The sequence below is a fragment of the Lichenostomus cassidix genome, chromosome 20 (genome assembly GCF_008360975.1).
Source record: "Lichenostomus cassidix isolate B80296 chromosome 20, HeHo_3.0, whole genome shotgun sequence".
In the NCBI taxonomy this organism is placed as follows: domain Eukaryota; kingdom Metazoa; phylum Chordata; class Aves; order Passeriformes; family Meliphagidae; genus Lichenostomus; species Lichenostomus cassidix.
This window is the reverse complement of record NC_139500.1, coordinates 747,451-774,482: the sequence shown is the minus strand read 5'-3', so window position 1 is coordinate 774,482 and position 27,032 is coordinate 747,451. Positions and strand designations below refer to the sequence as shown.

Genomic DNA, 27,032 nt, shown 5'->3' with positions numbered 1-27,032 from the left:
GCCCCCCCGCCGCAGCGCGGCCCGTTCCCGAGGCTGCCGGGCGGGTCCGCGGGCCCTGCGCGCCCATCCGCGGCCGGGACATGGCCGAGAGCGGCCGCGCCGCCGAGAGCGCCCCGGGGGCGGCGGCGCCGCGGGACGAGGCCGCGGAGGAGCCCGAGGGCGGCGGGCGGCGCTGGGGCGCGCAGCACGCCGGGGCCCGCGAGCTGGCCGAGCTCTACTCGCCAGGTGAGGCGGCGCGGGCGGGCGGGGCCCTCGGGCCGGGGCTCGGGATGGCTGCCCCGGGCCCCGTTCCTATCGAGCCCGGTTCTCCCCGGGCTCGGTTCTCCCTTGCCCGGCTCCCCTCGGGCCCGGCTCCCCTCGGGCCCGCTTCTCCCTGCCGGGCTCCCCCGCCGTTCCGGTTCCCCGGCAGCTCCCGCGCGGCTCCGGGCGCCCCGGAAGAACGGGCAGGAGGCGGGAGGGGCCGGGCGGGCCCGGGCTGCTGTCCCTCGGCCCGGCGGGGACACGGGGGCTCCCGGCGGGGCTGCGGCACGGGCTGGCTGCGGGGCGGCAGCGTTTGCAGCCGCAAACTGCCCGGCATGGATGTTCTCTCCAAAAGCTGACAGACAAAAAGCGAACCTTTCCCTCTAGAAGCAGTGGGCAGGCGTGATGGCAACACGAGGCACCAGCAGAAGCTTTGCCTTCGGAAGGTCTGTTCAGTGAGCTGCCCTGAGATCTCCAGGCCTGGCACCTCAGGAAGGGGCACAGGGATGCTTGAGTGCCTGTTGGGCTCTTCATGAAGCTTGGGACTCGTCAAACAAGCTTCAGTTTGTCATTTGAGTGTTCAGTAACTATGCTATGGAAATAATTACAAACTCTTTATAAAGAAACCCGTCATTTGTTTTTAGCTCACAGTGTGAGCACTCAGTGTGAGGGTATTCCTGCCATTCCTTCATTCTCTGGTGAAGAATTAGGGAAGGGAAGACATGTTTTCCACATCTTGTGGTTTCACGCAGGTCAGCTGAGCCCTGCTTGCACATCCAAGGCAATTCCTGCACAAGGAGGTGTTCTTACTTGCACAGAGCAATGCGATGATAAGAAAGCCAAGGCCTTTCTTGGTTTGTCCGACTGTTTGGGGCAAGTCTGCCTATTTCAGTTTGTTTTGCTCACCTCCTGCTTGCCTTGAGCAGGTCCTGTGTGATGCCTTTCTGCCACTCTGGCCACGTGGCTCTGGTCCAGCCAGAACTGATTCCTGTGCTTTACACTAAAGCAGTCACTGACTTTACCACTGCTCTGGCTCATGAGGAAATTATTTTCCTTCCCAAAGAGCTTGCTGCCCTTCTCACTGGCTGTTGCACATGTACAGTGATATGTCAGAGAGCTGAGGGTGTATTAGATATGCAGGTTTCTTCTGACATTACGTAAATAATTTACATAAGTAATGCCAGAATATGTATTATGGTGGAAGCATATGATGTTCAAATTCTGAATTCATAAGAACAGGGATTACATTGAATTGTGCAGAGTGAGCATGACTGGAATATTTCCCTGTTTCTTAAAGCACATACTTTGTGGCTTTGACATTCACTCCTTCACACAGGACACACTTTTAAATTTGAGAGCCCTTTAAACACAAGTTATCAGTGCTGACTCAGTTCCTTGACTGATGTGCCTTCCCAGTGCAGAGCTGAGGCTGCAGTGTTGAACCTGGATATCTTGAGCCGTCCTGGATCTCTGTGTTCAGAGTACAGAGGTGTTTGCACACATGGAACTCAGGGGACTTGCCAGCCTCGTTTCCAGCAGTCAGCTAATTGTTCCATGAGGATCTACCCACTTAGCTCCTCTAATCAGGGTGTGGTTTTCTTATGCAGGAAGTGACTGTTAATTAACTCTTACTTTCATTACTCCAGGGATCTGTTTATAGAGTCACCCACATTGTGACCTGATGCTGCTGTCAAATATAGCCGTTCTAGTGTCTTAATTTAATTTTCTGATTCTCTCCTCTGGTACTGCAGAGAATGTTAATTTATATACTCATGGCCCTTCTAGAACAAAACTGACCTGTCAAGGTCTTTGTTCACACTTTCAAATATTGTCTTCTAGGCATATTGGAGATAAAACCGGCCCTCCATTTATGTTCCTGCTTTCCTTGCTCATTGCATGGTTGAGAAGGACTTGATTTAGCATTTAGGAGGAGAAATTTGATCAGGCATTAGGTCAGCAGAGAGGAGCACTGGGACAGAAGCTCTTGAACGTCCTAAACACGTGCCAGGCCTGAGTGTGCCTCTGCTCCTTGGAGAGCACATGCACCTTGCTGGAGTGCTCCCTGAGCCTTCCTTGTGCTCTGCTGTGCCAGAGGGAGTGGGGAAGGGCTGTGGGATAACTGCTCCAGGGAGCCCTGGGCAGCAGGAGGCTGTGCTGCCTGACCCCTGAAACAGGCAGGGACTGACCTGGCAGCTCCTGAGAGCATAAAGAGCTGCCTGCAGCCCCAGCCCTTCTGGCCATAGTCTCAGCTCGAATCTTCTTGGCCTTGGACATTAAACGTCTGTTTCTGTGCCCTAATCCATGGAGGTCTCACCCTGAGTGTTCCCTGCTCTCTGCCTTGGTGCCTCATAGGGATCCAGCAGTGAGGAGCAGGGAGAGCTCTCTGCTGCTAATCTGATACTCCAAGTGTTATCATACTCTGATGTGCCTGTTCTCTTTTTATAGGCAATAAATGATTCTTTTTCTAGAGGTACAAAGTGGTACAGTTAAGTGCAGGAGAGAATTTGTGCCAATTCTTTCTCTTTTCTTGTTCTATCCCTTGTCATCTCAGAGTGGCTGAGAGTTCCCAGCCTGTGCCTGGGAGCAGAAGGGCACAGACATGACAGCAGTTCAGGCAGAAGCTTCAGGGAAATACTTGTGATGTTAGGCAGGACATTCCAGGGCCACCAAAACACAAAATGGTGAGAATGGTGCTTTTTCCTTTTAGTACAACAGCTTTATTTGAAGTCTCAGAGCTTGTAAATATTACAGATCACAAGGTGATTTAAATATGCTTGAGGCCAGAAATTTGTTCCCAGATTCAACCCTTCCAGCAACACTGAATATTGGATGAAATGCAGATTGAGAAAAGATGTGACATGGAGGAACTTTATGCCAGCAATCTCAGGGAGTGGGAAACTAGGACAATGTGAGATGATGTCTGATTTGGCCCTGTTATTTGGACAAGGGCAGAGGGAAGAGGTTAGTAGTGGCTTAGGGAAGAGGGATATCATTTAGCAAAACGTGTGCACCTCCCAAGGATAAATAAGTTTCTGTTTCAGTTCCCCATCAGACAAATGGAGCAAGTTACCCAGGCAGTAGAATGGTCTGTCTCTGTTTTTTCAGGCTTCAAAATGTCCTCTCAGATAAAAGTAAAACATGCTTTTTTCCTTTTTTTTTTCCCAACAGGAAAGAGACTACAAGAATGGATCTCTGTCATCTTATGCTTCTCTCTGATCTGTTTCAATTTTTACAATCTCCTCTTTTACTTGCGACTGGAACACACCCCCTCAGTTCTCATTGGGATATGTAAGTAGAAACTGTTTGCTGCCCTGCTCAAGACTGTTGTGATGTGGGAAGCAAATGTGGGATCCTTTAGCCTTGACTTGCTATTGGAAAGGGAAAGGGACATTTGTGTGTGAGCCTCTGAAACTGAGACCATCTGCAAAATTTGTTTCTCAGTATCTCAGAGGGGAAGTTTTGATGCCGGTGTGTAAGTTTGGTGTTCTTGGGTAGTCACTGCAACTGTAAGGACTACTGAGAAGGAAAAGAGCTGTCAGGATGGTCAGAGCTGGAAACAAAACACATTGGTGGACAAAAATATTTACAAGAACTTTTCAGAAAGCAAAATCTCGAGAGAAATGTTATAAAAGCTGCTTCTGGCATCAGACTGGCTTTGTTTCTGGGGACCAAACTGAACACGAGAATTTTGGAGAATTGTGCTTTCATGTTAGGATGTGATGTTTGGCTTTATTCTGAATGATGGCTTTTTCCAGGAGTATAAGAAAAGTTGATTCCACCTCTTCTGTGGAGGAGAGGAAGAACCAATGAAGGATTCTGATGGAATATTCATCTCCTGTGCTTTAGAAAACAAAATCTTTTCTATGAATTATGTGAAGTGTATGTTTTAGGAGAGAATGGTACTTGTTCATAATCAGTGTTGTGCATTGCTAGTGAGTTCAAACAAAGAAACAAAGCCCACCCAAAACACTGTCCCAGGTTCAAGCAGTGGTACATGACAGAAGCTCTGAATTTCTGCCAAAGCTGGGACATGGTAATTCCTGATGTCTGTGAGAGGTTATTGGCTTTGTTGGGGCTGAGGGGGAGCAGTGTCCTCCCACTGTGAGTCACACCAGCTCTCTTGGCCTAATTCAGTCTTGCCTGCTCTCAGCTGATGAGGTGGAGGTGTTGGGAGGAATGGAGAAGAGCATGGCATGGGAACTGCTCCTTAGGGATGAGGAAAGATCCAGACAAGAGAGTCAGCAATGATGGTTAACCTGTAGTGCAATCTGTTTGCAGCTGGCTTTCATCTCAAAGTTAATATTGATAAAAGCTTGAGTTCTCTGATACCCTGGTTACCAGTTTAACTGATAAAGCAGCCAATTCACTGATAGTATTATTTAAGTAGTAGTGAATGATTAAAGTAGCAGAATCTGGATTCTGTGTAAATAAAACGGTGTGGAAAGAACTGATAGTGTGTACAAAAATAAGTGCCATAAAATAATAAGTGCTGCAGGCTATCTTGTTTTGCTGCCTTCAATACATTATTCCTTCAGGTGAAGTGTGAATGGTTGCTGTAATTCACAGTGATTATTAGGTTTTATTGCATATTGGGAAACTCATATCCATAAAAGTCCTGATTCCTAAATACGTGAGCAATACCATGGGCACAGTCAGCAGTCGTGAGTCACCTGCAGGGTGAGGTGTGTTCCATTGAGAGCTTCCCTCAGGCTTGGTTTGGAATATTGACCTTTGAGCTGAGGTCACAAAATAAACATTCTGCTAATAAAGACGGAGCTCTAGACCTGTTCCTGCCAGGTCTTTAGGAATCTGAAAGGGATCACTGATCCAGTAGGCTGAATCTGTTTTGCTGCATAGATCCATTCACTGGGATGGGGACCCCCTGTGTGCTCTTATGTAAATACATATTTTCTTTTAGGAAATTAAGTAGTTTGAACATTCTGCATCATTTCACTGAGCCTAAACCCTGTGTCTGTAATTAAAGGCTGTGTTATAGCTTCTTTCTTCGTGCCTTTAAAGGCACACAGAATTGTGACATGAGTGCTGCTGTAAACACCTGAACCTGGAGATTCTTGGGGCAGAAAAGATCTGCTCCTGCTGTGGCTGGCAGTCAGGCAGCACAGTGCCAGCACGTCCTTGCCTGTGTGCTGTGGGAATGTGGCAGGCAGGTGCTGTGGCTGTGCTGAGTCACTCACTCTGCAAGGGAGCACAGCACTGAGGGGACACTCCATGGCCTTGGTTCAGAGCAGCTCCTGCACTGGGCTGTGTCCTGCTGACTAAAGATGATCTTGCTGGACAGGAAGAGCCAAGGGACTCTTGTCTTCTGGTTTAGCAGAGATGAGACAATTTCCTTCCTCTCCTCCCCGTCAAAGGGATAATTGTGTGATAAGCAGAAAAGCCTCACCAAAGCATGTAGTATCAGGTTTGGAAGCCCTTATACCTTCAGGTGAGCTTATAGTGTCCACCATATTATTCAATAGATATGAGTATACAGTTCATATATTAATAGTGTCTAGATAAAATGTTTGGCAAGTTACAGCACGAGTCCTAGTTTTTATTTTCCTCTCCTTCTGCTGTTTTTGTATAGGGTTTTAAACCCCATTTTTCCAAGTTGGGTGACTTGTTTCAGACATTTGACTTTTATCTGCAGCCACATTTGTTCATAACAGGGACTGTTAATTACAGTCTTGCAAAAAAGGAAGAGTTAACTTAGTGTTGAAACCTGTTTATATTCCTACGAACTGCCCCACATAGGACAGATATCTTTAGGAACATCTTGTGACATGACACAAGCTACAGTTAATTACTGCTCTCTTGAAAGATGGGGAACTGATTTTTTTTGACCCATTTGAGGTACATGTTTCATTATTGCAGAGGTTGTGGGTTAGGCAGAGAGAGCACACAGGAAGAGATCACTTAGTGCAGTTTCAAAATAGAAACTGGATCTCATCAAGGCCCAGAATCTCTTTGTTTCAAGCTCCAGCAGCTCTGCAGGGCTGCCCTTGGTCAGCTGCACTGCAGAGCCATGGATGTGTAACACACGAAAGCTGTGGCACATGTTGGAGAAGAAACACTCCAGAGACATCAGCACTGACTGAAGTGAGTGCTGGACACGTGGGTCAGATGTCCACATCCTGCTGCCTCACAGCTCTGAGGATGCCACTTCATCTTGGATGTGGGACATTAATGTGGGCATTAAAATGAGTTTCCACATGAAATTTTGTTTTAAAATGTTCTTGAAATTGCCCCAGAAACTTCAGCGCTAGTCCAAATAAGCCGGTTCTGCTCACCCTCACCTGAAGTTACCATCAGTTACTTGTAACTTTGTGTTTCCATTCTCAACTGTATCCTCTCTTAGACAGAAACTCCTCAAGTTGTTACTAAATAGATGAAACTTTGATTCTGTTACCCTCTGCACAGATACCTTTGTGTTGCAGTGGCAGGGTGTGGTGTCTCCCGTGGATCCCTGGGGCAGAGCTGTGTGAGTTCCCTTGGAGCTCCAGCCTGTCCGGCGGCAGCAGCAGCAGGAGGGTGTTGCTCTTGGAAGTGCAGTGACCTGGTGCTGTTGCTGCTCTGCACTCGGCAGGTGATGCTGACACCGTTATCTGTTCCCGTGTCACTGGGGTCAGCGATGGACTCCTGGGCCTGCTGGCAGCTGGTGTGGGCTGGGTGGAGGAGAGCTGAGCCCTCCTCCCTGCGAGGCTCCTGCAGGGACGCTGGTGGCACAGCCCCCTCTGTGTCCCCACGGGGGTGCACAGGGGACGTGCTGGCAGCAGCAGGGACAAAGACAGCTCTGTGTGCTTGCCCAGTTGTCAGGGGCTCTCTTAAAGTTACAGGGGAGTTCGGCTCGAGGATAGATTTATCAGATGGTGATTCTTAGCCAAGCTGTGCTTTTCTGGATGAGTATTTGCTTCAAGAAGTGCTGCTGCTCAGCACTGGAAGAGACAGGACCCTTATTCCTTGGGGATCTCCTTTCACTGGCAGTGTCCACGCTGTGGCTGTTGGGGTGTGCTGCAGTGAGAGGTGAGGTGTGAGGCTGACAGTGCTCAGGAGGCATTGCTGGGGGGCAGGACGTTGGTCATAAGGTGTTCCTGGAGCAGGGAAGATGGAGAGATGGAGACATCTCCCCAAGGAGAGATGTCTGCTCTGTGAGTGGCAGTATTGCCAGGGGAGCTCCTGTGACAGAGCCCAGGCTTTTCCTGCCTCTGGAGTGCAGCTACTACAGACACAACTTGTTGGAAACATGGTTATAATGTGATATAACTACTATACATAGTAATACATTTGCTGTACCAGCCCTTCTTGTGTTTCACAGTTCAGCTGTGTTCTCTGCTTACGGCACTCTGAGGTCCAGTTCTGACTGAAAGTTTCTCAGTTTTGTAAGCCAAAATTATGAACTCATGAGCCCAGGACAGGACACACACCAAGTGTTACCGTGCTGCTCATGTATAACTTCAGCACAGTTCTTGCTCTTCCATTGCAACTCATCCTCCACAAGTGCAGAGGAGTGAGCACACCATGCTGCACTACAGCTGGAACAATATTGCTGGTAGTTAGATTTCTTTCCAATTGCTTTAGTATAATGCACTGCTCCAGGCACCCTCCATTCTTCCCTTTACAAGCTGATATCAAAGCAACATGAGTAATATCTATTGAACTGTCCGTATTTTACCTCAATTTGTGTTGCTGTTCCTGCAGTTATTTCACTCTGATGATGCAGCAGCTGGAGGCTAGGCGGGCTAATGGAGCATTACCTCAGTGAGAATGGCATTTGAGTTGTTGTAAAGGGAAGTGTTGTTTGGATATCTTCCCCTGAACCCAGGCTGCTTGCCCTTTCAGCTGCTAGGAGCAGATCTAAAAGCTATTGTGTCCCACCCGGTCTTGCTGTAGCCTGCATGTGTGGTCTGAAACAAAAACGAATGTACAGAATTTACTGCTTATAAAATAAGCTGTCTTCAGTTTAATAAGGGGATACATAAAGAATGAAGTGTGTCTTGCTGCATTTAAGAGTTTGGGCCAACTGGATAATAGATTCACCAGTGGGGGCTGATTTGAATTATGAAAAGAGCATTTTTTGTTTCTTCTCCCTTTTTGAAAATGAAAGGTGAGGGGAAGGACTGCAGAGGTGAGGGGTCAGCCAAGCAAAAGGTACCCACAAGGGGAGGTATTTCTTTTCTGTAGAAGATGGGCTAAACACAAGTACAGATTTAATGAAGACTGTTACTGTCCAAATGGTGTCTTGTTAACCTCTTTCTCCTAATTGCCTGACCCTATGTTTATTCAGACTGTGTAGATCTCATGTGGTTGTAATTATTTAAGTTAGAGGCAGATAAACAAGTAGAATTGTAAAACAAGAATAAGATGTGAATGAGTCAGTAAAGATGCTGTGTTTGTCTGACTGTCTCTCTCATTCAAGTTGCAGGAGTTATTACAGCCGACTTCCTCTCAGGGTTGTTCCACTGGGGAGCAGATACCTGGGGATCTGTGGAGCTACCCATCGTTGGAAAGGTTGGAGATTGTTATTCTTCAGCTTGGAAAAATTCTGAAGTCCCTTTCTGAAGCACTGCCAGTGCTCCCAGCTGAGCTGGGCTCTGTGCTCACACCCAGCTCCACACCCAGTGCCAGGGAACAGCCCCGGGCACTGCTGGGGCAGGGCAGTGTTTGCACCTGGCCCGGGGAACACGTGCAAGGTGGCACTGCTCCATTTTGTCACCTGGCTGAGGCTGGCAGTGGTGCAATCCCAGTGTTTGCAGACCTTCTCAGGCTCTGTGGGAGCAGCCTGTGACACCACAAGTGTTGGAACCTGGCTGGGAGCTGTGGGTGTTCAGAAGGTTGGGAACACAGATTTGGAGAGTTGTCCCTGCTGCTGAACTCCCAAAAACTTGTGAAACCTGAGGATGCTCCAGAAAGAATCTTTCCAGTTCCCTCTTCTGTGGGCCCCTGTTGTAATACAGTAGTATTAGGATGGTGGTGACAGAAGATTTAATTTGAGAAGTATTAAACACCTGCAGCTACAAATGCCAGTTGCTTAGTGGAAGGTGCACTGGCCTCTGTACTAAGAAACAATCTGTTTTCTTAATTAAATTTCTTAATAGCTACCATTAATTACTCCTCATAGGGCAATATTAGAAGGATCATTATTAAAAAAAAAAAAAAAGTGGACTATTTCTTGTCATTATGCAGAATTACACAAACTACCACAGCAGAGTTAAGACTGTTTGGTTTGGCTTATTTTTGTTCACCTTCAATAGATTTATTAGTCTTTTGAATCTCTGTATCTGTGGACCACAATTTAAAAAGTTAGAAAAAGCCCTACTGTCAGAGACTCTCCACTAAATAACCACAAGCTGAGACTGCTCAGGACACCTTTGCACAGGCTGGTCATGCTGGATGTGTTAAAGGCAAATCAGTAACTGGTTTGACTGTCCCACACAGTAAAACAATTGCTCTGTGTTCAGATGTGATTTCTGCTCCTAGAGGTGACTTCTCTATAGTCTGTTTGACTCCCACTGCTTTGGTCCAGTCACTTAGTTTGCATTTAGTCTGTTAGTGGTGGCATCTGTAGCCCATAAATATGGTAGGCTAGATTCTAATTTTTTAAGTGGTTTTTTCCTTGGTTGATGCTGCTTAGCAAGCAAATTTCACAGGCTTATTTTACCTGTGAAATTAGGATGCTGATGCTTTCTTTTAAAGATTACATACTAAAGGTCCTAAGTGAAAATTAAGAAGAATAAAACTCAAATACAGTGAAAACCTGGATTTAGGTTTGAAAACTGAATTGCTTTGCAAATGTAAATCAAATTATGTGTTGTCATCACAAAAGTTTGAATTCTGCTTGCATGCTTTGTACTCTGGAGCTCTCTAACTCAACCATCAGATTTGAATGTATGAGAGCATTTTTTGGGGTTGGTTTTTTGTAATATTTTTCTTCCCAAGACCATTATTGAGTTATGGTATTGTGTTTATCCAATTCTTTTTGCAGGCTTTCATCAGACCCTTTAGGGAACATCATATTGACCCCACAGCAATCACCAGACATGATTTCATAGAGACCAATGGAGACAACTGTTTCATGACACTGGTCCCCTTGGCAAACATGGCATACAAATTTGTTTCTTTTTCCCCAGGTAAGCTGTTACTTCTGACTGCTGTAGATTTAACACTATTGGTGCTATTTAAATGAACATTTGTCTGTGTGAAGTTTGGAGAAATCCATGAATGTGATACAACATGGAATAGCTGTTGGAAGCATGGTGCTCCTGGCAGGAGGGAGAGAAACTTTTTTCCTTGCAGGTGTGATGGCAGAAGGTGGCACAGCGAGGTTCTCTAGCTCAGCAGAAAATCTGGGGCTGGAGAGTTGTGCAAGGAAGATTAGAAGTTATGCTAAATATTCTTTCTATAAGAGGGACCAAGCTGTGAACATCTAGGGAAATTCATTGTTCTAAAGTGTGTAACACAAAGCAGTGCTTCATCTCTGTGCACAAGTACTTTATTTGCAAACTAAAAGTCAAGAATTAAAGGATGAAATTAATTTTATGGATGGTAAACTCAGTTTGACTTCCTGTTTATGGTGTGTTGACAGACACTGGCACTTTCCAGCCTGTCTTGTGACATTTGGGAATTGCTTATGGCTCACTGGCTCTTGTGACACTTCTGGCAAAGCAGCTTTGGTGAGGCCTTTGTCAGATCCTGCAGCAGCAGGCTGCTCTGGCTGGGCAGGACATAGTCCTGGTAGAAATGTGCCTTTCCACAGCTGGTGTTCACAGCTGCACGTGGTGTTTTGCAGAGGTGCTGTGTGAGACCTGTCCCTGGGAGTGCTACGTCTTTGCCCTCATCATCTTCATCACCATGACAAACCAGATCCACAAATGGTCCCACACGTACTTCGGTCTTCCACGCTGGGTCATCTTCCTCCAGGACTGGCACATCATCCTGCCCAGGAAGCACCACAGGATCCACCACGTGTCCCCACATGAGACCTACTTCTGCATAACCACGGGTACTGCCATCCTGCAAGGCCACCCCTGCCCAGGACAGCTGGGATCACCTGCAGGGTGGCATGCAGTTAGCTGTGCTCTACTGCACGAGCTCTTAGGAAAACTGCACTTGGGTTTGTTGCATAAAAAGGGTGGGTGGAGGGTTTGTGATCAGCTGAAGGTAACTCAGAGCCTGAGGGAGCAGCCAGTGCTGCTCAGATTCGACTGTGTCGGGTCTTGGTGAGCTCAGGCCACTAATGGGGTTTGTTCACTAAAGCAGCTGCTCCTTCAAAAGAGCAGAATGTCTGCAGCTGGCCTTGAATGCTCATTTCTAAAGCCAGGCTTCTGGATTTTCAGCATCCACTCATCCTGACTCAGAGGAGTGGACAGGTTTGCAGAAAGCTTTAGCTTCCTTTTATATCTGTACAGGTGGGAATGCTCAGTCACCCGTGTTGCATGGTCCTGAATAAGTTATCAAGTTAATTAGACAGCTGGAAATAAACCACTCTGGTTCCTCATTCTGTCATTGGCTTTGACAAGCAGTTCATGTGGGTTTTTGAAACCTCTGCCAAGAAAGAAATCTAATTCTCATTAGCAGAACATCATGTAGAAACATGGTACAATTAAGAAGCCTGACTCGACAGATGGTGGCAAAAATCTTGCCACCCAAAGGGCTATTTTTTCAGTCCTACTATGTCCTGAAAGTTTAAGCCTGACCATTATTAGCAGTATTGGGCTGGTTGCTTTTTTTTCTCATTAAAAAAACATTGAACTTTAGATGCTATGACAAACTAATCCTCTTTTTCCTTCGCAATCCCTTAGGTTGGCTGAATTATCCATTAGAGAAGATAAGATTTTGGAGATGTTTGGAGAACATCATCCAAGGACTTACGGGGGAGAAGCCAAGAGCAGATGACATGAAATGGGCTCAGAAAATCAAATAACTTTTGCCAGCCTTCTGCAATCCTTAACTTGTTGCCAATGTTGTTTTTAAAAGAAAAAAAAAATAAAGCCATCAGCCAAATTCAAGACCTGCAAAGAAATAACAGACTCTAAAGCACAAACTAAAAAGTGCTAACACAGACTGCAATGAACAGAACTAATTCTTAAAACAATACTTGAAATGAAGATGATTACTCTCACTGAGCACCTTTTTGTTTAGCCATGTCTGCTTACACCTTAGAACATGCTTCGTCGCTGTATCCGTGAGGTACCAGGCACGCCAGAGGCAGCACAGGCACTCCGGGGGGACGTGGGGCGTAGGAAACATGTGTTGTATCAACATTACTGAACACTTCCAAAACAGCTTGTTGCCTAAGACCTACAGGGAGAATGGTGACAGCAGTTTGTCACTTGGTGTTGGAGTGCAAGGGCACTGCACGAGAACAGTGGGGGGGAGCAATGGAAGCCTATAAAATCATGACTGTTCAATGCACTCAGTGATTGATCAACGTACAGCTCTGTCTTCACTATCATGTTGAACCTGATTGATGTCATGTGGAACAGACTTTGAGAATCCCGCTCCTCCAGTGGGCCACAATCCTCAAGTGTCTTCAGTTTCCCTTAAAACAAAATTGTTCTACTCTCCACATGGAATTGAGCAAACAGTTTCTGCATAAGCCTTCAACTTCAGGAGCCTCTGAGGAAAGGGAGGGCACCCTACAACACATGTGTCTGTTCGTGTGGAGTGCTCACTGCTGAGTCTTCTATTAAGTGTTTCCTACCCTGACAATAAATGTTTGAAATAGTTCTAGCATTGGGCACACTGCAAATAGCTGTATTCAAGAGCTCAAGGTATCAAACTCGTAATGTTAGAAGGGAAATGTCAATGACTGGTGTTTTGTTCTTTTTATTTTTTTTAAGGTGCTTGCTTGTTTCTGTAAATAATATAAAGCCTTAATCTCTTCTGGTGTAATGGAATAATATTTTAATGTGATGTTTGAATGTATATAATATATTTATAACAAAGCAGTTGGATAATACTAATCATGTTCAAGTCTTGTTGCTGTTCTTCATTGCTGCACTGGCAGCATGTAGTGCAAGAGCTCAATCTCTGGTTGCACAACACCTTGTGTAGTCCCACACCTGAGACACCTGGCAGCCTGTCACAGCTTCTTTTGGTTGGAGTGATCATCTGCCTGCATTTTAGGAGTCTGGCACTGTGTTTACCAGACTTCTACACCTTTCAAGAAGTGTGAGTAATTAATTCTGCTCTGGATGCAAAGGAGTAACCCCAACTGAATTGGGTGAAGAAGTTTCCCTACGAACCCCCAACAAGCACTTTATCAAGTTAATGTGATTTGGATCTCGTTTAATTCTTGCCAGACTGAAAGCTTACTGATGGCCAAATGTAAGATATTTTCCCTCCTCTAGTTGTAAATTGTGCTAAATTCAAACTGCCTCTTCCTGAAGAGCAGGGTAAGATGGTCTTGAGTCATAGGTTTAGACTGACCTTGATCTCCACTTCTACAGATGTGGTGGATGGTTTCTGAAAGAGTTGGGACCTGGCAACTCTCCTTCAGTGGGAAGTGCTGAATGCAGATGCCTCTGAGCTGAGTTCTGCAGGTTAAAAACACAGTTGGTACCTTGGTCACAAAATATTTCATTTAAGTGTTCAGACCCTTGGAGAACATGAAACTTTTCCCATTGCCACAGTCAATATCAGGTCTCTGTGCAGCTTTGACATTCAAGAATTCTTCTACTTCAGTAGAAGTCCCAAAATGCTTTCAGTTGATACTGGAGAGTCCCAGACAGAACTGCGTGGATGCCCAGGGCTCCCACGTAAATCAGCCTGAAGCACTGGGTCCTCTGAGAGCTCTTTTCACCACAGGTTTAAATGCCAAGTGAGCAGCAGTGGATGGAATAAATGATTTGGGACACACCAATCACCAGAATTTGTACTTCCAGAGTGCTGGTCAAAGCATTGCTCTTGGCTGCTGTCGCCTTACTGGAAACCAATCTGGGCTACTCATACTGGTGGCTGCTGGGACTATTTATCTGTTAATCTTGCTTAATTATGAGAAACTGGGACAGAGTTAATCTGCGGCTGCAGTTTTCCACGTGGCTGCTGTGCCGAGCTCCTGAGGCACCCTGGCTCCTTGACTCCCCACACCCGACGTGGCTGCAGCTCCCAAGGTCCCTGTTCCACCTGCTTAAAGACATGGATGCTCCATAAAATCAGTATGGCAATTCTGGAGCAAAAGGCTGCATGGATCCTTCTTAACAGCTGTAAATCTGGCTTAAGATAAATTTGTCGTAAGTTGATTAGGAGCAGATTAGAGCTGAAGCAGAATAAGGCACTCCTGCTAAACTCACAGGGATGGATGGCCTGCATTTCAGTTTAATGCTTTTAAATGCTTTTAAAAACTCTGATTTCAGTCTCACCTCCACAGAAAATTCTGGTCAGGCTCCTGCTCTCTGGACCCTCAGAAGGTCTTTCTGGCCTCCAGCTTTTGCCAGGGCTGCAGCTGCACCCCGTGAGGAGATTCTTGTGGTCACACCCGGGCCTTGGAGGAGCAGGGCTGATTCCTTGTGTCCATCCCAGGAGCAGGGCTGATTCCTTGTGTCCATCCCAGGAGCAGGAGTGATTCCTTGTGTCCATCCCAGGAGCAGGGCTGATTCCTTGTGTCCATCCCAGGAGCAGGAGTGATTCCTTGTGTCCATCCCAGGAGCAGTCCTCATGTGCAGCCATGGCACTGCAGAAGCCCCACAGTCAGCTGTCTGGGGACACAGCTGCACAAGGAAGTGTTGCCCTGTGGAAAACTGAGGAAAATTACTGTGCAGAGCCTCAAAATTCCTCTTGGAAGTTTTGGCTTAGGTGTGGTGCCTGTCTCTGTGATCCTCCCGGGACTTGACTTGGCAGCCTAAAGCGTGAAGGGGAATGCTGTTGGGTGTTAAATGAGTGACCCCATGCACCCCACAGCCCCTGGAGAGCCATCCTGCAGGACCGGGCTGCTCTGCTCTCCTGGCAGCCCTGGCCCTGGCCCTGTCCCGCCGGCTCTGCTGGGCTCTCGTGCCACCTAGCTGCCTTCTCCTGCTGCCTTCAGCCGGGGCTGGAATGAAATGGTGTTGAGTGAAATAAAAGCCAACCAGTAAGAGCAACACTGCTGTTCTAAAGCATCTTACGAGAGCTATTGCTGGGAGCTCCCGAGCTGCCCAAAGCTCAGGCTGAGGGCTCCCTGCAGAACGGGGCCTAAGCTGCAATGGCTCTCCAAAACGTTTTGCTTGGTAATTGTTTCTGGATATTTTCGTAGGATGTCTTGGGGCTCAGTTTCTGGAGCGTCTGCTGCAAAGCGAAGCAGAACTCATTTCCCTGCTATTCCCTTTAACTTTTTTCATATCACGCACGAAGCGGAGCGGGCTGGGGAAGCTGGGCCGGAGCATAAGGGGGTTCCACGCCTGCCATGGCGCCGGTACCGCGGAGCCCCCGGGGCGGTGTCGGGGCTGCACCGAGCGGCGATAACGCCCGCCCGCCCGCGCCGCGGAGCTGCGGGAGCCGCGCGTGCACCACAGAGCTCCCCGCGCGGCCACTCCGCCCGGCCCCGCGCTGCTCTTAGCGCGCCCGCCCGCGCCGCGCCCGCCCGCAGTTCCCGCGTTGCGGTGACGTCAGGAGGGGCGGGGCCGGCGGCGGCGGCGCAAGATGGCGGCGACCACGGGCGCGGGTGAGCGGGGCCGGGCCGGGCCGGGCGGCGGGGCCTGCCGGGACCGCCTCGTCCCGGGCCGCCCGCGGGACCGCCTCTGCCCGGGGCACCCGCGGGGCCGCGCCCGGGGACGGCGGGGCGGGAGGCGCCCGGCGGGGGGGCGGCCGCGGGAACGGGGCGGCGGCGCGGCCCGAGCGGGGCCCGGCGGGGCGGGAGCGGAGCAGGAGCTGGAGCCCTCCCCGCTCCCGTCCGCGGGTCCCGCCGAGCCCGGCCGCGTCTCCCCGGGGGCTGCCGAGCCCTCGCGGTGGGAGCAGCCCCGGTGCGGGTCCGGAGGGCGAGCGGGGCCCTCGGGCCTGCGGGACGCGTGTCCCGGCGGCCGGAACCGGGCCGGGCCGGGCCGCAGTCCTCGGCGGGGCTCTGACAGCGCCGCAGCCCGCCGGGGCTCCCGGGCCCGGGCCGCCGTTCGGGCGCTTTTCCTGCCGTGCTCACCTCCCGGCCCGGGCCGTGTGGCTGGGGCTGACCGCTGCTCTCCTCTCGCCGGTCACCAGGCCATGGCTGGAGTTACGTGAGTGAAATCAGCCGCTTTAAAAGCCTTTTCCGCTAATAACCTCTCCCTGCTCCGTGACAAGTGTGTAACTCCCGTGTGTGCTCCGAGAAGGCAGTGAATTTTTTATTCCCTTTAAAGCTGCTCCACGCCAGCTTGGAGTGGTTATGCACATTCTCCCTTTGCATTTATCCTTACACATTAAACCAAAGTACTGCAACTAGATTTGGAGTGGGTTTTTTTTCTGCTGACATCCTCTAATGAACTTCAACAGAGCGAATAAATCAGAGTCACTTCTGTTGAGGCAGTTTCGTTTTCCTGTTTTCCTCAGTCCGTGGAGGGTTTCAGAAATGCCCCTGCAGTGCTTGTTTTCAGATTGCACTCTCTGAAGTTTGACTACGAGGTCACTAGAACGTGACTGGTGGGGATATAACAGCAGTATTTTGGAGTTCTTTTTTCACAGATAGTTTTCTATCAATGACCACCCCCAGATCTTAAGGATAACCATCAGAATGCACATAATTCCTATTAATCAAGGTAATAAAAACACTTCTAAAGTGCCGTGGTTGCTGTCCTGAGAATTACGTGTTACAGGTCTGTGTTTGAACGTGCCGAGGTGTTGACAAAGACACAAGAGCTGTAGCAGACCCTCTTCCCCTGTTACATCACGTTCTCCTGCCTGCTCTGCATTCTCGGTGATCCTTTCAAGCTGCTGACTTTGCGTTTTGTGTTTGGCTGGAAAAACAAGGCAAATACTTTTCTTTTCAAGCCAGTGCAGCTCTGAGTGAATTGCTAGGTGGTCGTGGAAGGCCACGTGTGGGAAGGGGCTGGATGCAGGACAGTCCCAGCACAGCCTTGGTGACAGGCTGTTGTTACTTGGCATCTGCTGGCCACGTTGTCTGTTGGATTCTTCCCGTTCTCCCCTGGGTTGGTGACAGCTGTCTCATGTCCCCACAGCTGGGAGCAGGGCCCTCAGTGTCCTGTGTGCAGTGTGGGCACACAGCTCTTCAGCTGCTCAGGGGGGTGACTTACAAACCTGTGCTGCAGGATTTGTGCAATAAACCCAAAATTCAGTCTGGGAGACTCCGTGAATGGGAACTTTGTCTGTAACTCATAATACAGAAATGAACATGAAGAACTACAGAAGAACATTGGGTGTATGGCTATGGCAGTGCTGGTGCATGTGGCTTAATGCTCCCAACAAAGAGCACACATTGGGGTTAGTACAGTGCATTAAAGTAGCTGTTTCTAACTGTTGGGTGACCTGTAACATCACTGTAAAGTCAAAGTGATGCTTGTGAAAAGCACAGGAGAGGTACAGGATGAGTATTGTACCATACAGGTGTACCTGCCTTGCAGGTGCCCCACGATGGCTCCTTGGAGTGACAAGTCATCCTTGTCTCAAAGGAAACATTGCCAGCACCAAGTGCTCTCTGGGGCTGTAGGTAAGACTCAAGGGTAGGAGAAAAGTAATTGAAAAGAAAGTGGAAGATAAATTGTGCCTTTTTAAATAAGTCACAAACTTCACAGTGCAAAAGGAAGTGGTGGGAGTTTCCCTCATGAGATTTAGTGTAAAGATGTGGTTTAGGATACCAGTTCAGGGTGACTTATTTTCTAGAATAACTTGTATCTGTGCGGAAATGTTTTGCTTTTTGGTTGTGATACAAGCACAGAAATCATCTGATTTTAACTCTGCTGTGCTTGGCCTCAGCCTGCCTCAGACTAATGTTTTTAGTGATGTCTTTCCGAGGAACCTGCCTGAAATATTGAAAGGTGGCAAAGAGCAGAAAACACTTCAGATTGAAGTACACAGGAAGTTATTTTTGTGTCTGCAAAATATCTCACTGCCTGTCTGCATCATCGGAGTGGAAATTGTGACTGTAAAGACGATGTGAGAAATTCAAAGTTTCTCCTCAAAGCTGTTGTGACAACTGCTGAAAGCCTTTTATTTGGCTTCAAGCATTCCATCACTTGAGAAACTTTATACTTTATACACCATTGTGACAAGGAATGGCTTGTGTATTTTTTACAGCCCTAGTGCTACAAGGATAAACTGTCCAATTCATTATCTGCAGTCACTGCAAAGAGATTAGACATAGACTGGAAAGGATGTAATTAAGGCTGAATATCAAATACACAGAAACAAGCAACAGAAAGCACTTTAATGTATTGAGCAACAGAAGTGTTTAAAGCTGTTGGATTCCAGCTCACTTGAGTTACTGTAAATCATGAACTAGTACAGAAAGCAGAGTTTAAATTGTCCAGAAAGGGCAGTTTGATAAGTTGCTTGTTATCAGTGAGGATAACAAGGTCAGGGAACCTTCAGCAAAAGACATTTCCTCTCCTCAGAGCCCCGTTTTCTGGGTGCTTTGCTATGATGCCTTGTGCTTTAGTCCTGAAGAGAAATGCTTGTAATTCGATCTCACTTTGGAAAGGAGAGAGAAACGTGTTGAAGGTTTTGAGAGGTCTATGTTTTGTTCCACTGACACTGATCAAAAAGATTGGAGGAGAGGATCTACCCCCAAAGGCACGTGGCCCACCTGGTGTCGCAGTGCTGTTCTCAGCTTCACAAGGTCTCTGGATTTGGAACTGCTTCTGCTGTGTAACTGAGGAAAATCAAGAGATGGAAAAGTGTAGTCTGTGAGTAAGATGAGAAAAACCTCAGCCTGATAAGATCACTCTTAAAGCTGTCATAAGACACATTCAGTCATATATCTGTGTCTTTGGTAGTGCTGTATTGAAAGGTAAATCCAAGAGTGCTTTTAGATCTTTATTCATCCAAGCTGTCATTTGACTGTCTTTTGACTGACTGTTCTTCCTTTAGCAAGATTCTGACCAGGTCAGACTCCTTTTGTCCCTGTTGCAGTGTGCTGGCTTTGTCTTGCAACTCACTGGTTTACAAACAGGTGGGTTGTGAGGATTGCCAGGGAAATACTTGAGAAGGAAAACGGAAGGTCCTGATTCACTTGAAGGCTGAAAAGGATGTCATGAGGTCACCCAGCTTCTTAACTGCAGCTCTGAGCTCTGGGAAGTACAGTCTGTGGTTCAGTTCTCCTCTGTGGTTGCCATAAAATTGTTTCATTAACATTTTGTAGCTGGTGAACTCGTGTGGGGTTGAGGCTTCACAAATACATGCCACTAAAAGGTGTACTTTGAGAAGGATTATTCAAATCTATCAATGGAGATCTCACCTAGTCAATACAGTTAGGATTTAGCTTTGACAGGTTTGTTGCCATTGTGATTAATAGTGAATATCTCCATTTGCTCTGAAATATGTTTTCAGTTCCATTTTTGCGAGTATTTCTCTGAGTATTTCAGTTAGGCAAGCTGCAAGTGAAGCAGTTGCTGAGATATTACTGTATTCATGTTTCAAATTAAGCTGCTGTTTGAGAGTCATCTTGAACCATAGCGAAGGCTAAACTAAAATGTGTAACTGAAAGTACTTTAGACAAGCTGATTACTTTTTAATTGCCTCTCACTTTATTTAGGCTTTCTTGTGTTAAATGAAGGGCTCTCAGAATAACACGTTGGTTTGGTTACTGCCATGGAAGTCTCCATTGCCACCCTGAGAGGGTTATGCAAGGTATTTATTGGGGGGTGGGAGGTGGAAACACTGGTGACTCCTGGTGCTGTCAGGGACCACAGGACATCTCCTGACTCTGCAGCTGCCATCCTTCAGCCATGGATGTTGTTTGGCAAATACTGTGTATGCCTAGGACAGATGTGATCACTTTCTAGGAATCTTGGTGGGCAAATGTGATGGTGATGTGTTTGTGTATGATCACAAGCGATAAAGCTCATGTGGCTTTTGAGCTTCAGCTCCCAGCAGGATGTGGTAGCAGACCATGAGTGCTCCAGGCCTTTGCAAATGAGGAGAAGATGGGGTTGGCTTAATGGCCTTGTGCATCTTTCCAGACTGACCAGAACGACAAATCTGGTCTTTATTCTGCCTTGCTTAAGGGAAGTTTATTTGTATAAATCATTTATGGTTATATGGGCATAATCTCCTATATTTATATGTGTGATTCTCTTTCTATTGAACGAATTTCCTGAGAATGTGTGAGGGACTGAGCTGAACTGCCACCTTCTGTGGTAGCTTCACCCCGATCTTAAGCATAGGAGTAAAACAAGTTTAGAAAGCAGTGATGCTGTTGGACAAGGTAATTTGTTGTAAAATTACCAGTTATCTCCCATTATCATTTTATTTTCCGTGAAATGCATAAAGCTCAAATCTCTGTCCTTCTGTTTGGGCACCTCCTTTGCCGTGACGCCCCTGCAGTTGCTGTGGAATGAACACTCATTCCTGCTAACGATTTCCGTGTGACAAGAGTCAGTGCACAATGTGACTCGCCAGCTCTCTGGAGACCTCACACTTGCCAAAGAACTCTGAAATCCTGTGTGACTCTTTTATGGCTCTGATTCATGCTGGATTCATGCTGAATCAGAGCAGCTGTATCTGGGGAGAGCTCAGCAATTAAGTTGCCTTCTCTTCCCGTAAGGTTGTAAAGCCAAGCCTAGCTCTGGGTAGCAAATGTCAGAACTAAGGCTGCCTTTCAGCCTTGGTTGTGGCCTGCTCAAATTTGTACGTGGTGATGTCATTTTTAATTACATGCTCACTTAAAGATTTCTGCCTGGCTCAGTGAACAGGGTGTGATGCACAGAGGGATCACTCAGAGCTGGTGCTCAGAGGAAGGGTGGACGGGCAATATTTTTGGTTTCCTTCTTTGGTGTGCAGCCTGTGTCTGCCGTAAAGCTGATTCCTCCTGGGCTATTTATTTTGGTCTGAGTAAATACCAGTAAATTGTCTTTGCACCACTGATAACTATGAAGTGATGTTATCAAGGAGCAAGGCACGGACACAGAGATGGTGCTTGTTAAGCAGTATGATTTTGTGGTGTGGAAGTGAGAGTATTTTTTGGCATTGTGACTCATTCGAGGCAGATCTTCCGCTGACTCCAGCTGATGGCTGCTCGGGCTGGGGTTCTGATAACAGCCCCAGGTTTCCTCTGTGGCATCCCCTGCCCTGGGGAAGCACTGCTGGGCTCCCTTCAGAAGGACCTTCTGTTTGCCCTTCTCCCCTGGCCCTTTTTTGCCCCGGGGCACCAGAGGCAGGGCTGAAGCCCAGACAGTGGTTTAGCTGTGAGTCATTCCCCATCAGCAGCTCTTCCGCAAAAATGGGGAAATAGGTGGAGTGTGTGCAAGCAAAGATTACACCTTGTCCTTCAACTCGTGCTCCGTCTACCTCTCGTGTCCCCCAGCTCCCTTATCCCAGGTGTTGGAGCTCTGCCTCCCCAAACTTCATCCTGGAGAGCACTGGGAATGGGGTGGCTCATCTGTCATGGCTCAGGTGTGACTTGCATACTTGAGCCCTCGTGTGTCTGCGATACACAGGATACACACTTCATACTTTTAAGACTTTCTGGGAGAGTGAATGCTGGAGTTTGTCACGGAGGGGACATGACAGTGGTGCCCGGGAGGTCCTGGTACCACCCAGGGTCTGGCCTCAGGCAGTCTCATGGCAATGGCTTTACCAGCCCCAACTGACTCACTTCCTTTCACAGCCAAAGATTTGTGTTGCTCAGCAGCCATGGTAACAGCACGGTCTGGCTGGGAGGGGATTTGGCAGGGAGCTGTGCTCAGCAGCCCCCGGATGGGAGCTTTGGTTCAGCCAGTGCAGGTCTGGTGTCTGCTGGCACCACTCTGCTGGGTCTGGGTTCCTGTGCTGCTGCTGCTGCAGCTGTGACTGAATCCTGCTGCCCAGGATGTTCCTCAATATGATCACCTTAGATGTGTATCCTACTGGCCAACGAGCTACTTTCTTTAGTCATTTGCTGGTTTGGTTTCTTTTATGCATGCTTTGTAGTGAACGAAATGTGGACATCTCTGACAGTGCAGCAAAATCATCTCTGACATTTAGTTTCCTTAGGTCGTTATTGTATTTCAAGGAGAGTTTAAAATACCAGATCCTCTGTAATTTGCTCCATGGGCTGCAGGTTGATCTCTGCTTCCCCAGGGACTTCCACAGGCTTCAGGGGCATCTCTGCCCCTCCTTCACTGACCTTGGTGACTGCAGAGCTGTTCCTCTGGCATATTCTCCCTCCTCTCTGCAGCTGCTCCTGTGCAGTAACTTTGTCCCTTCCCAAACACTTTATCCCAGCAGTGCTGCTGGGCTGGGCCTTGGCCAGCAGTGGGTCCATCCTGGAGCTGCCCAGGATTGGCTCCATCACACCAGGGAGGAGCTTCCAGCAGCTTCTCACAGGAACCAGCCCTGCAGCCCCCACCACCCAACCCTGCCCCACAGAGCCAAGGCCAAGGAGCAGCAGTGGCCTCGAGTGCAGCTCTGCTCTGCGATGCCTGAGCTGCAGATACCTTGAAGAGTCTGGCTTCAGGATCCTCCTTCACCACAGACTTGGTGTGTGACCTTGGCTGTGCCACCTAATCTCTCTGTGCCATTCTTTTCCATTATTGTAATGGGGGGAAGGAAATCTCCCTGTTTTGCTGTCTGTTTTGAGCAGAAATGTGCCAGCAGTTACAAAGTGCTGAAATTCCTTGCTGCTGGAGGTCACAAGTACAAAGGATGCTATTGCTGCTCACAAAGCCCACTTCAATTAACTTCAGATTAACCTACTAATGTTATAAAAGAGTTTTATTTGCTTTGAAATGTATTTTTAAAGCTCGGAGTGAGTCGACTGCTGTCAGACCTCTCGTGGTGTCATTTTGTAGAAACTTCTAAATTTTTATACTATAAATCATATAGACAAGTGCTAATTAGAGCTCCATAATACTGAGTGTGCCTTTAAAGGAATGGAGATTTCCTTTCATTTGACTGCCTGCCATAACATGTGGCCTGTCAGCCTTCTAGAATGTTTATTTGGGGATACCTTGATTTTGCTTGTAAAATCCAAGCTAAAGACAGGGATAGCTTTTTCATAATGTTGAAATGTTGTCATTCAAAAAGAAGTGATATTTTTGTCGTTTTGCCCAAAATGTGATCTGTAGAATGACCAAAAGGATCAGGGAAATTACTCTAGCTTTTTTCTTTACTAGATTTCTCAACTGAAAGTATTTTTCTGATTGTTTCAGGAGTAAAAGTTCCTCGTAATTTTCGTCTTTTGGAAGAACTTGAAGAAGGTCAGAAAGGAGTAGGAGATGGAACAGTTAGCTGGGGCCTTGAAGATGATGAAGATATGACACTTACAAGATGGACAGGAATGATTATTGGGCCTCCAAGAGTAAGTATCCACTTACATACTAAAATGTACGGGTTTTGTTACATTTTTCCTTCCCCTTTCTACTGAAGTAGAAAACAAAGGACAAATGCAGGAAAAAACACTTTAGGAAGGGATTTATATTGAAGTTCAGGATCTGTATAGTAATGGCTTTCATGTATCTGTATGGCTTTTTGCTTATAATTTGGAACATTTTCATGCCTTTCTCTGGTTAGTTCTGTTACATATCTGCTTTATATTTGCAGATTCATTAAGACATAACTTTTGAGATCCCGAAATTCTAGTGTCCTGTACCCTTGAGTCCAGCAAGGTTTAAAGTCCTTCAGCTAGTGAGGTTACAAGTGGAGCTCCTGTAGGTGCCAGGAGATGTTTATTGCAGCAGTACTGTTGTGCTCTTGTTGGGCTTCAGCTGACTGAGGAAATTCAAATTTTAGTGATTTCAGTTTCTTCTCTGAATGTCCTCTCCCAAAGCAGCATCTTGTAATGCAGCTGGTCTTTGTGGTAGTATTGTTGTGTTTTCTCTTCTCCCCCCAACACTACTAAACTGTGGGTTTACACCCTAGTAGTGAACTTGGGGACTTAATAGTGTGTTGAATGTGTACGTGTGTTCTGAAACCAGAACTTGTCTCCAGTTTCACTGTTCTGTTTCCTTAACATCCTTTCCATGAAGTGCAAGTAGCCAATTCTCCTTCCTGCAATAGCAGATGTCTTCTACATCTGGCCTCAGTATCATTTCTCAGTAATTCCAGGGGTCATTTTATGAAAATCTTTACAGACCTTTAATCATGTTACTGCTCTCTGTTCCCATTCTGTCAGTTGCCTTTTTGGACATACAGTGAGCTTGTACAAGAACGTGTATTATAAAGGCATTATACATGCAGTGTTTTCTGTCTCATCCAGAAGTGTTGTTTACTTGTTGTCTGCCTTTGTTAATCTCTCCCCAGTCACGAGCATTTCATTTGTTTATGATGTACCCAAATTGTTTTCTAGAACAGCATTTGATTTTAGAACATTAGGAGGGTGCTAATGAGCCTGCATTAGGGCTGTGAAGAAAGCTCACTGTGTGCTTAGGCTTTATGGAAAATTTAAACAACCTTGAAATCTAATTTAGAAAATTAAATAGGAATTGAAATATGCAAACAGGAGCGTGCAGCCTTGCCAGCAGTATAGAAGTTTGCAGTCCTTGTTGTGCTGCAAACCAAGGACCATCACAGGAGAGGAGTCAGCCCTGCCTCTCCTGTCTTTCTGACACCCTTAGGAATATAGATTTTTTTTCCATAAATGTCGTGACTTCTTTTGAGCTCCTTTCTTGAAGGCAGCAAGCCATATAGAGAGAGATTCTGGGGACTTGCAGCCATGCTTGTTTGCTGTCCTCCTTCTAATGCTGTTCATATTCAGCTGTTACCAGTTTGTTTCTCAGTAGGATGTGAGAATACTGGCTGGGGACAAAAACTAAGTCTTATTTCCATCTGGGTGGAAAGCAGTCATGCTTGTAGCAGGTGGAAGGATCTTATGTTGGATATCAAGTGGGAAGAGTGAAGGGCTGTGCAGAGCTGAGGTTCCCTGTGAGCTGCTGCTGCCAGTGTCCCTGCAGGGTGTGTCATTCCCAGGCTGTGTGAGATGTTCCACAGCCAGGGAGTCACCCTGTTGACACAGGCAGTCCAAAACCACTGGCACTGCCAGAGCTTCAGCTTTATCTGCACGTGTTCTGTGCAGGCTGGGCACAGCAAGGCTCCCCCAGCTGCTCCCCATGTGGGGCAGGAGTTCCAGAGACCCCAAAGCCCTGCACAGAGCTCAGGGCTGTTCCCTGCTCCATGCATGAAGCTGCTCAGGGACATTTGATGCTTAAAAGACCAGCAGAATTTATTACCACGAGGAAACATTTGATACTCTGAATATTATAAAATGAGCTAAAAAGAGGTAGCCAGCACAGTATCTACTTGGCTGCCCACACTTTTGGTAGTTTCCATGTTCCTAAAGTAGCCACTGCTTTAACCAAATGCTTACTGAACTGCCTGATGTAATCATTTCCCCCTTTCTTTTCCCCTCAGACAATTTATGAAAACAGAATATACAGCCTTAAAATAGAATGTGGGCCTAAGTATCCAGAAGCACCTCCATTTGTAAGATTTGTAACAAAAATTAATATGAATGGAGTAAATAGTTCTAATGGAGTGGTAAGTTTTTTGCTTTTATTCATTTTAATGTTGTTTTTTGTGCAGCTTCAGTGCTTTGTTTATACTTGTAGCTTGCTTAGCTACTCACTGCTTGTGGTGCTGTTTGTTGGAGAAGGAAGGGGGGTAGAAGGGAAGTGGACAAGTGGAGATTTATTGTGCTTTTAGAAAAACACTTTTGATTTCTCCCACTCAGATTTCGTGTGGGACCTTTAGCTGGGGGGTGGGAGTGAGTTAAGTGTAATCAGTGCACCAGTTCTGACAGGAATGGTCTTTTTGTCTATTTTAGGTGGACCCCAGAGCCATATCAGTCCTAGCAAAATGGCAGAATTCTTATAGTATCAAAGTTGTTCTGCAAGAGCTTCGGCGTCTAATGATGTCTAAAGAAAATATGAAACTTCCTCAGCCACCTGAAGGACAATGTTACAGCAATTAATTAAAAAAAAAAAAACCAACATGCCCCCCTTATTCAATTTAAGCTGTCTTCATTTTCCACAGTAGTAAATTTTCTAGATGCATCTTGTAGACCTCAAAATACTGGAAAGGAAGTTCCCATTCAAAGGAAGTTTTTTCTTGAGATACTGTAAATGATACTAATTTTTTTTTTTTTCATTTGAAATATAAGTTGTGCTATAACAAATAATCCTGTCGTGTAACCACTGTCCACATAGCTGAACTTCTGGTATCAGGAAAAGTCTATTTAAATTTATTACTGTCAAGACCAGTGTGGCACATCCAACTTAACTGTGAAAGGATCCATCCCACAATCACCTTGCTGTGTGTCTGGCCTGGGTTATTTTTTTCTTTCTCTGTCTTTTGCAATAGAGTCGAAGCTCAGGGCTATTTATTAGAGTAGACACAAAGGTTTTTGCTTCCAGTACTACACTGGGCTGTATGGACTACTACTGGGGATGTGTGCTAACCTCAGTCATCCCTCCCTTTGTGCTCGCTCTAGTAAAGGCTGAATGTGACTGTGGTTGTTTTTGGGTTTTTATTATTTTTTTAAATGCCCTGATAATCTGGGGCAAGCTTTCCTTCTTTCCTTTGGCCAAGGCATAGATTGTATTTCTCTTCCTGGTCCCCCTCACCAGTGATGTGAGCTTTGGGTGAGGGATTCAGGGTTCTTTTAATCTCTTCCCTCTTCCCCTCTTTTTAGTGGGGGTGCTGCTTTCTTTTTGCCCCTCTTGGTGACTCTTCTCACCCCTGGCCCAGGGGTGAGCATCGGGGCA

The 27,032-nt window shown here is 46.9% G+C and overlaps 2 protein-coding genes across 2 annotated transcripts; both read left to right on the top strand.

Moving 5' to 3' along the window:
• Positions 1 to 7: 7 nt before the first annotated feature.
• PEDS1 (plasmanylethanolamine desaturase 1) lies at positions 8 to 13,202 on the top strand. Its single transcript, XM_085079276.1, has 6 exons — positions 8 to 225; positions 3,409 to 3,528; positions 8,657 to 8,748; positions 10,223 to 10,367; positions 11,027 to 11,239; positions 12,039 to 13,202. The coding sequence occupies exons 1-6, from the start codon at positions 81 to 83 to the stop codon at positions 12,158 to 12,160; spliced, it is 837 nt and encodes a 278-aa protein (XP_084935402.1). The 5' UTR covers positions 8 to 80; the 3' UTR covers positions 12,161 to 13,202.
• A 2,538-nt stretch (positions 13,203 to 15,740) lies between these two features.
• Positions 15,741 to 26,774, top strand: UBE2V1 (ubiquitin conjugating enzyme E2 V1). Its single transcript, XM_085079277.1, has 4 exons — positions 15,741 to 15,877; positions 23,484 to 23,632; positions 25,681 to 25,806; positions 26,093 to 26,774. The coding sequence occupies exons 1-4, from the start codon at positions 15,856 to 15,858 to the stop codon at positions 26,237 to 26,239; spliced, it is 444 nt and encodes a 147-aa protein (XP_084935403.1). The 5' UTR covers positions 15,741 to 15,855; the 3' UTR covers positions 26,240 to 26,774.
• The last annotated feature ends 258 nt before the right edge of the window (positions 26,775 to 27,032 follow it).